Genomic DNA, 10,678 nt, shown 5'->3' on the forward strand with positions numbered 1-10,678 from the left:
TATGCATGTACAAATTATATAGGAAGTATGTACAAAACCAGTGTTAAAAATGCGTATTACTTCAGTTAAAAACATATTATCTTAAAATTCCGGGAAATAGTAGGCTTTGATAATCTTCTTTCAATTTTAGTCATTTTTGACGAGAGCATGTCAGCAATTTCTAGTGGCAAGTTCATCATTCTTTGGCAACATATCAGTCTTACGATGAAAAATGTAGGTCCAGTGTTGCATGCATGAGCTTTAATTTAATTCAGTAATTTTGTTTACGAATAAAAAATTAATAAAAATAAGGGGCAAACTTTGATGGACTTGTGGATCGATTGCATGTGATAGGTTTAAAAAGCTTTACACAGATCTTGAAATTTAGGACATTTGACTTCTGAGATGTTTTATGTGCTGTCATGCATTGATCAGTGCTTGGAAGATAACTACACTTTTTGTGTACTAAATCAAAGTAAATGTGATAATTGAATGTCTTCTATAAGTGATGTTTGAGTATCTTGACTGTTTAAAAAAATCGAAGTTTTATCGTTGTCACGAACTATAACATTTAAAAAAGTAGAAACGTTCGATCTTACAGAATTTTTTATTAGGTGTTTAATATTGATTAGCAGCTAGGTAGGACTTGAATGAGGTAGATGAGATCAGTCATATACTTAATCGCCCAGATAACTGTTCGTTGGCCCACAAATAACGACTTCCAGTCTATGATTATAACAATTAACGACTTTAAGCTAGCTAAGTGGCGACTATAGGATAAGTTGTTATTTCTGGATATAGCAAAGTTAATTGTTTGATGTGAAATTAAGATGCGGGACAAAATTTTAGGTGGATGTGATTGTGATGTGCGTGAATTCTATTTTCAGGATCCACATTAAAATAATTAAACAATATTTGTTTGCTTATTTCAGTATAAATTAGAAATAAACTTTAATTTCGCATTATTAACAAGATGCATATACGCTTACACGAGTATATATGTATGCAACATCGAACACGCCTACTCCTCCGATCTGTTTCGAGATTTCGGCGGGCAGCTACACTAAAAAAATAAAAAAAACTTAATAATATTTTTCAGTATGAGCTAAGTTGATTTTTTTTTTATTATGTATATAAAAAAAACTAAATTAAATATACTTAATATGTTCGGAAAAACGACCCTGGGCCGGAGCTACTATAAAAACTATGTCATATTTGTTTTCAACTTATAATTAAAGAAAAATGATTAAGAAAACTTGTTAGAAAAAAATCCAATATATACATCTGGTAAAACCTTTTCGTGTTGCCCAATTATTCTGACGTAAACTTCAATATCCTATTTTGGGATTCTTAAAGTCGGTCACACAATATCTATACTAAGGGCAAAAACTTGTGTGAGACGGTCTCACGGGTCAAATTTTGTGAGACGGATCTTTATTTGGGTAATCCATGAAATAGTATTGCTTTTTATGCTAAGAGTACTATTTTTTTTGGTGAATATGGGTAGGGTTGACCCGTCTTACAGATTGATATCCGTGAGACGGTCTCACATGAGACCTACTCCTATACTAAGACATTGACGTTCAAATAATGAGGCACTTGAATTCAGTGTGAGATTTTTAAAGTAAGTATCTTAGATGACACCAAAATATGTAAATGCATAATTATCTTTTTTACTATACTAAAAACATACTCAAGTCACTCTATATTTTACATAGAAAAAATCAAAACAAAATTTTCCTTTTAAATCGAACGACTCTTTTAAATTAAAATATTTTTGTGTTACTTATTTAGTATTATTTGATCAAATTAAAAATAATATTAACACATGTAACGCGTGAGCATATTTTATTAATATATTATAAAATATTTTGAAACATAATACAATAAAGATACATCCCATTCTAGTTTAATGCAAAATCCAATTACGATATTCTGTTTTAAAAATGTTAAACCCGGAATAGGTCGTATACATCCAGCAAAGGTAATAATTTAGGCACGACCCTGTTAATCCGGCATTCTTACCATAAGAAAGGAGCCTATTCTTTCACGAGGCAAAGGCGGCGCGTGTTCTTCCACCCCAAACCATCCGTCTACCACCTATACATGCTAACACTCCCCCATAAGTCGTCATATATATATATATATATAATTTGTCATATCTTTGAATTTGACTTCAGTTTCCATAAACTCTTTGGCTATATCTTCTCCGCAATTTCATTCAATACTCGGGTGGGGTGGGAACGGTTGGTGAGAAAAATGGCGATCTGTGGCAACCTAACACACTGCCTTTCCACCAAAACGAAGAAAACAAATCTCTTTTATATGGCTATAATCGTCGTTCTTTTCTCCGTCTCCTACCTCGTCGGAATCTGGAAACACAGCCGCGGGGGGATCACCTCCGCCACCCTCCTCCCCACCCTTCCATGCACAAACGACCAATTAACCAAGAACCCGACCGAAACCAATATAATCACCCTCGACTTCACCGCCCACCACACAGCGGAGCTCCTCGTCCCACTCTCTCCGGAGGCGCGTGCCGTCCACATCCCTCCATGCAAAGCTGAATTGTCCGAGTACACGCCGTGCCAGGATGCTGCGAGATCATTGAAGTTCGAAAGGGAGATGCTTGTTTATAGGGAAAGGCATTGCCCCGATAAGAACGAGCTGCTCCAGTGTAGAATCCCAGCGCCTCATGGGTACACGACGCCGTTCCGGTGGCCGAAGAGTAGGGATACGGTGTGGTATGCCAACGTGCCGCATAAGCATCTGACGGTGGAGAAAGCGGGCCAGAATTGGGTCCGATTCGAGGGTGATCGGTTCAAATTCCCCGGTGGCGGGACTATGTTTCCACGTGGCGCTGATGCTTACATTGATGACATCGGCAAGCTCATTAATCTAAAGGATGGCTCCATCAGGACGGCGATTGATACTGGCTGTGGGGTACGTTTACATTTCTTGAAATTATTCGTTTATATTTTAATCCATTTTTTAGTATTTAATTTCTCAAAATTTTCTTGAACCAATTCTTGATAAGTACCAAGTAAATGCTGGCAATTGTTTTTGGATTCGAATATTATGAATAGAAGAAATTTCTGACCGTACGAGGCTAATTTTAATCATGTGTTGATAAGTTTGATCGTAGATTAGTACATACGGGGAAAGAACAAGGAAGAGATAGACTTGCAATATATTGAATCGGTAGTCACCACACTAGTGACTTAAATATAATTGCAAGGATGCTGACCTTTGACTTTTGCTAATTTTTTCATGTCTCTGTTTCATCCATATATCCGATAATCGTTCATGTTTAAATCTTATATCTTTCTTGTTTGGCTTCAAACGTTTGGTCTAGTTGTGAATTTGTGTCGTATTTTAAAAGATTTGAGTTATACTCTTCCGAAATGTTTTTTAGTTCACATAGTATGAAAAGGAGATTAGGACGGTTTTGCCATTATCATTGAATTTTAGTTTCTGATATCCCATTTATATATAATTGCAAGGATGCTGACCTTTGATATAAGTGATTTTTTGCTCTATATTTTTAAGTGGTTGATTAATTAAAAGTCTTGAACTGACCCCAGTTGGTGAAGTTTGGTGGATTTACCCACCAGACACTCAAATTTTATGTTCAAACAAAAAAGAGAGAAAGTAAATAGTAGAGGAGAAGCCAAATCAATTAAAGGTTTACATTTTCTTGATTTATACTCCAAGAACATAATTTTATTGAAAAAACCACGAGTGCGAACGAGTAAAGCATTTTCTCTATTTAATTTTTATTTGTATTGTCATTAATTTTTTCAATTGAAGCAAATTGAATTGCACAAGTGAATGAAGTAATCTTGAATTTTGATCATCTGGGAATTTAATTTTTTGTTCAATTCAGTGCCAAATTCAGATTGATTTTATTGAGTGATTGCACTTTTCATGGTACGATCTTATATTTTCCTTTGATAATTAGGTCCGTGGAGACACATATATGTTTTACCTATTTAATTAATCATCATCGTAATCGTTTTAATACCCTATTGACACTAAACCCTCGACGTTAACGACATCAGGCTTGTTAGATGATTGTTAATATATATATATTTTGGGTAGGAGGAATACAACTAATTAACGTCTTGAAATCGAGACCTCGTTCTTTTGTTGTGATGCTGGCCTTTGGTTGATTTTTAATGTTTGAAACCATATGATTAGTCCTTTAAATCATCTTATTTGTTCAATTCTCAGTCCTAAACTAGTTAGATGGACGCATTAATATCACAAATTTGGAAAAATTGTATTAAAGTTATTGATGCCATGTATCATAATCTTACATACAAATTTTTTTTTTGTAAATTTTTCCATTACATTTTTAGGTTGCTAGTTGGGGTGCTTATTTGCTCTCAAGAAACATTTTACCCATCTCTTTCGCGCCAAAAGATACCCATGAAGCACAAGTCCAATTCGCCCTCGAACGTGGAGTTCCAGCTCTGATTGGAATTTTGGCCACCGAGAAGCTCCCCTATCCTTCTCGAGCTTTCGACATCGCACATTGTTCCCGATGCCTAATCCCTTGGGGTCAATATGGTATATAACCTTTTGTTGATATGAAGAACTCTTTCATTAATCATTTTATGAAATTTTTTATTGTTGCTTCGCATTAACGAACTGTTACATCAGATGGACTATACTTGACTGAAGTGGACCGGATTTTACGTCCTGGTGGATATTGGATCCTCTCGGGCCCGCCAGTTAATTGGGAGAATCACTGGAAGGGTTGGAATAGAACTAGAGAAAGCCTGAATGAAGAGCAAAATGGGATTGAGAGTGTGGCAAGAAGCCTTTGTTGGAAGAAATTGGTGCAGAAAAACGATCTTGCTATTTGGCAGAAGGCGACTAATCATATCCACTGTAAATTGAATAGGAAAGTCTTTAGGAAGCCTACCTTTTGCCAGGATCAAGATCCAGATAAAGCTTGGTAAGTACAATGAAATCATCTCATATAAGTTCAAGATTCTTCAGTGCGTTTTCTGGATTTAGCTTTGCACTAATGCAGGTACACTAAGATGGAATCATGTTTGACTCCCTTGCCCGAAGTATCCGACCTCACAGAAACATCCGGTGGCCAACTAGCTGATTGGCCGGAAAGATTAACCACCGTCCCACCAAGAATCCTAAGTGGAAGCATAAAGGGGGTCACTGGAGAATTTTTTGGCAAAGACACCGAACTTTGGAAGAAGAGAGTGTCGCATTACAAGGCCGTAGACCATCAGTTGGCGGAGCCAGGAAGGTACAGAAACTTGCTTGATATGAATGCATATTTAGGAGGCTTTGCAGCTGCATTGATCGATGATCCCGCATGGGTTATGAATGTCGTCCCAGTCGAGGCTGATGTGAACACCCTCGGAGTTATCTATGAACGTGGATTGATCGGAACTTATCAGAGCTGGTATGCTTCTCTCCTCGTTATCTCACTACATACAAACATTTTGCAAGGTGCAAAGAGCTAAAAAGTACGAAAAGAAATCAAATCCCCGATAACTCCAAAATGAAATGAGCGGTGAGACACCTTCAAGAAGACGTTGGTAAGGGTACCCAAGAACTCGAGAGAAGGGGGATACATTATATTAAACTGAAATGATTTTCATATGAATGGGATGATCTCCTCTCCTCTCCTCTCCTCTCCTCTCCACTCGACCAGCCGTTGGTTGTCTGATTATAGCCAACGGTGAAATTTTAAACGTACCACCCTCCAACAGAGTTGTATATAGTTATCATTCGGCTCCTTATCAGGCTCCATCGCATTTGAGAGATGCGTCTAACAGAGCTAATCGCTTATTTTCGCAGGTGTGAAGCTATGTCAACTTATCCAAGAACATATGACTTCATACATGCCGAATCAATATTCACACTATACAAGGATAGGTAAAATCTAACAACTTGTATATATAATGTTACACATTACGTATAAAACACAAAGTAATCGAGCACCGACCCTTTGTTTTCCAGATGTGCAATCGAAGATATTCTATTAGAAATGGATAGGATTTTACGACCACAAGGTAGCGTGATCATACGGGACGACGTCGATGTTCTAGTGAATGTCAAGAGTGTAGTAGATGGACTTCAATGGGACAGCAGAATGACTGATCATGAAGGTGGTCCTCATGTTAGGGAGAAGCTTTTGATAGCTACTAAACAATACTGGACAGCTCCTGCAACTGATAAAGAAGCAAAACAAACAGCTTCATAGTGTAAATTTAATTGATTATTTTTCCTGTTTATACTCTTCTTTTTATATATTCAAAGTTTTTGAGAGATTTATTTCATTTTATTTTTGTCTACCTTGATGTTTAGAAATGAATTTGCAAGATTTATTTTATTTTTGTCTACCTTTATAAATTTAGAAAAATCCTAATTATTGTCGGTCCCACATACGACAATTTGAGATATAAATATGAAAATAAATATAAAATCGAACACTGAGATTTATGTGAAAAAGAATTTCACTATAATATTTTATGGTATACAACAATTTACTGTACTTCCAAAAAGCACACACATTCTCTTGATACAGGAGAACAAATAACTCACAAATATTATAGAACTAAGCACTTAAATGCTATGAAATGAGAAGAAAAACCGAGAATGAAGCTTCATCTTTGGGCCCAAGTGGTGTACTGTGTACGTTTCCTAAGCCCATTTATAACTCTTATATATTACCTGGGCTCTTGGGTTGGGGGAGAATAATTTTTTTCAACACTCTCGATTCTTCTGGTTTTCTCTTTGTGCGCCTTCTTTCCCGAAAAGGATACTCTCTTCTCCTCTGTACTCCTAGGGTTTGATCGGCTCTCCGGTTGATCATCTTGATCATCAGGCAGTAGCGGTATTGCTTTCTTGTCTGCGCTTCCTTGTGAGAAGCAGGTTGCGAGACCGTGTTTACTAGGGTTCATGTGCGTTGGTGTCTGAGGTATCTTGTGACAGAGAGTACCGAGATATCTGAGATCGGTAGTGCATTGGCTTGAGTCTGAGCTCGTTGTGAACGTAGATCGGCGTTCCTTTTCTGGTTGAACCACGTATTTGGTTGTTTCTTCCCTTTTCTCCTTTTATTGTTAGTTTACGGTTTCAGGTTTGTATGTATTGCGAAATCCTTAATGATTTTGAGTGAGAGTAGAGCTCTTCGTTAGTGTGAAAACACACATATTCTTATCTGAACGCTTCCATTGTCAAATTGATACACACATCATTTCCCTCAATAACCACAATCAAAAAAGCATTCAATGCATTTCTTGTGTCAATCAATTTCTTTGCCGACAATTATCATCCATGAATTTGAGCCAGTTATATAATTTTTTTTTGAAAAAAACATAAAACGTCTGATTATTTGAGATTATGATTTCCTTGCCATTGCTTATAAACAAAAGTATATCCACAATAAATTTCTTTAGTAAAAATTGAATTGGATTAAGAAACTTTGGGCTATAAGTCATCTTAATCCGTACGTTATTCTTTATTAAATTAAAGAATAAAACTTATGTATGGACTCGCGGATGACATTTATGTTTATAGATTCTTGAATGGATTCCACTAGGGTGATCACATATTTTTAAAAATAAATTGACCGTCCAAACCGAATTGTATCACATTGATTTTTGTCAATTTATTTAGAAAACCACGATTAAAAATAAATCCTAGACTATGCAGTAATTTTTTTATTTCATAGACAAAAATACAAAATATTAATCTTTATGTACCACCAATGTTTTAATTATTTTTATTATATTTAATTTTGAATACATTATCTTAAATTAAGATCCTTTTTTTATTGAAAAATTACATTATTAATCTTTATGTACCACCTCTATCGATATTCCATCACGCAGAAGATCATCCTCTTGTGATTGAATGCAGATAGCAGGTTGGTGCTTTGGCGACTTTTTGACAGAATTTGTTCGTTCGAAGTTTTGGATCCATGCAGTCCAAAATTATGATCCATCTACGCGATTACATTTCGAGTCATTGTGTTCTTTCGACATCACGATGTTTTATTATTGCATGTGTACCTACCATTGCTAGACCTAAATTATGTTATTTTACTATATATTAAATAAAACATGAAGTACTTTTATAGAATGTATACATATTTTGAGTTTTACATAATTAAATTTTATTTTTATCTATTTCTAAGGTGTTATTATTGTTGTTATTGTTATTGTAATGAATTTATAAACTAAAGGAAATTATATTTTGACACCGAATAACAATGAATTTAAGACAAATTAGAGACGGAATTAAATTTGAAGATAAAACCATTTGATCAAATTAGAAACTAATTCATAAAATTAGAACATAATCTTTCATCAAATAAGAGATGGATTTTGAGACGAAATTTTCATTTTATATTTTATTTTGAAATGAAAAACAAGGTTTCAAAGACATATATATATTTCCGTTTCTAAAGCCTTTTTTTTTGTTGAGTATGTTTCATACGAGAAGGCTTCACATATCTATATCCTTGAAATGGATTGATTCGATTCATATCTAGAGTGAAAAATAATAATTTTGGACACTCATCTTTACTGCATTGGGAGCTCACGTCTTACTTACATAATACTTGAAGCATCACCCGCATCGAGATCTAATTAATCACATATTTTTTCGTAATCCTGACGTAACATCGAAGACACATTAGCAATGTTCATTGTCATGTCAGCATTTTCCAGTATCACACATCATTTTCCGGTGTCATTTCAGAATTCCGATAAAAAATACTAAAATCGAAAGAAGTAAAAATTAGTGGACTAACCCCGTAAGTTGGCTAATAAGAAGAAAAAAATAAAAAATATATAAGTTAAATGATCAAAAATATAATTTTCCCACTAGATAAGATTGCTCACATATTGGGATAAAAATAATGTTATTAACAGAATAAATGCTAGCAACGATCGAGATAATTTTATATAAACTAATTCAGGTTATATGTTAAAATAAAATAGATAAGTTTGAAAATCTAAACATAATTGTGCTAATGTTTAAATAAAAGTAAGAATTTATTAGTAAGCTTATTTTCTTGATTTAGTTGATGATAATTTTTTATTAAACCAACTTTATATATATATATATATATATGTACCGACCATGGATAGTAGGATGACTCAACATGAAAGTATATGCTCATGCACTACTATTGGTCATGGACCGTAGCCCATGCCATGCACATTCACTAATAGAATCTCTCACCCCCTAGAAAGTTGTTTCTTTCGCCTCCTTCAACACTTGAACACAAGACCTCCAGACTTAAGTACATAGATTCTTAAAATGTACCATCTTACAGCCCATGATCAGTAGTGTTGCATAAGAATGAGCTAAGTCTTATGTTGGGTCAGCCTATGACCCATGATCATTACAATATAACCATGACTAAACTTGGATTATATTATCTACGCATGTTAATTGTTAATGCACATGGTTTGGGATACACAACAGAAATGTTGGTATGGCTTGAGTTCTTTGTTTAACTACACCAGTCATTGTAGTTGTTTTCACTACCACATGGAAAGCGTTAAATTGTAAGTAAGATTAATTCTTCTGAACATAATTCATTTTAGCCATATCATTTAACATTAACGTAAGTTGATCTGCAATAAGACAGCTTGGTATATAAATTAAACCTAACTAAATAAACGACAGAAGCCGGAACTTATAATATTGCTTCTCGAAATTAAGGATAAATATGAAAATTTGTAATTTTAGTACGGTAAGTTGACCTATTTTTTGTTTTATTTCTTCAATTTGTCAAAATTTTGTTTACATCTAATAACATGATTTGTTTTTGTTTTTGTCGTTTTTTTTCCAAAACCACTAAATCCATCGAATATTATTTGTTTAGCACTGATGATCTTCTATGTAGCTCATGTAACAAGAATAAAGATTATATTACGCTCATTAATATACATAAACAAAAATAATGGGAAACAACAAAACTATTTTCCTCATTGATGATCTTCTATGTAGCTCATGTAATAAGAATAAAGATTATATTACACTCATTAATATACATAAACAAAAATAATGGGAAACAACAAAACTATTTTCCTCATATTTTGAAGTATCGATGGATGTTTTGCATTATTATCTTTTTTTTTTATTACATGAATTTTAGTTTAAGTAATAGGAGCTTAATTCTCACTGCACGTGCCGCGGAGGAGAAAATACGTAACAAATAAATCATATTAAATGGATGTAATAGTTTCGGGTAAAAAATGACCAAAACAAAATAAAATTCAAGTTACTATATGAAATCAAACATGGACAAGTTATAAAATTAAAACCTAAAACAAACAATTTTTCCGATACTTTATATACAATTACACGACTTATTTTCATTTGTGTGAGACCACTTCTGGTTATTATATTTACATCATATAAACAAAATATACATGAAAAACTAAGTATGAAGTGTTCTTTAACCCTCTTCATGGCAGCAACCATTTTTTAACTTAAGTACGGCACAGCAGTAGAGCCAAGACTCATTAGAATGAGGAAATTAGAAGTAAAAGTTTTTCAAAGAAAGAAAGAGTAAAATCACATTTTTTTCCCTCATTTTATGATTGATAAGATGTATATGTTTTATAGAAAAACTCGTGAGGGGGGAAAAGAGCGACTCCCATTTTGTCCCTTCTCTATTTGAGCTGCCGCGGTGGTAGAGAAAGGG

General features: G+C 34.2%; 1 protein-coding gene across 1 annotated transcript; it reads left to right on the top strand.

Annotated features, from left to right (window-relative positions):
• The first annotated feature begins 2,000 nt into the window (after positions 1-2,000).
• LOC140812919 (probable methyltransferase PMT15) lies at positions 2,001-6,291 on the top strand. The gene is made up of 6 exons (XM_073171306.1): positions 2,001-2,922; positions 4,341-4,551; positions 4,645-4,942; positions 5,021-5,413; positions 5,812-5,889; positions 5,974-6,291. The coding sequence occupies exons 1-6, from the start codon at positions 2,086-2,088 to the stop codon at positions 6,215-6,217; spliced, it is 2,061 nt and encodes a 686-aa protein (XP_073027407.1). The 5' UTR covers positions 2,001-2,085; the 3' UTR covers positions 6,218-6,291.
• The last annotated feature ends 4,387 nt before the right edge of the window (positions 6,292-10,678 follow it).

The sequence above is a fragment of the Primulina eburnea genome, chromosome 14 (assembly GCF_022965805.1).
Source record: "Primulina eburnea isolate SZY01 chromosome 14, ASM2296580v1, whole genome shotgun sequence".
In the NCBI taxonomy this organism is placed as follows: domain Eukaryota; kingdom Viridiplantae; phylum Streptophyta; class Magnoliopsida; order Lamiales; family Gesneriaceae; genus Primulina; species Primulina eburnea.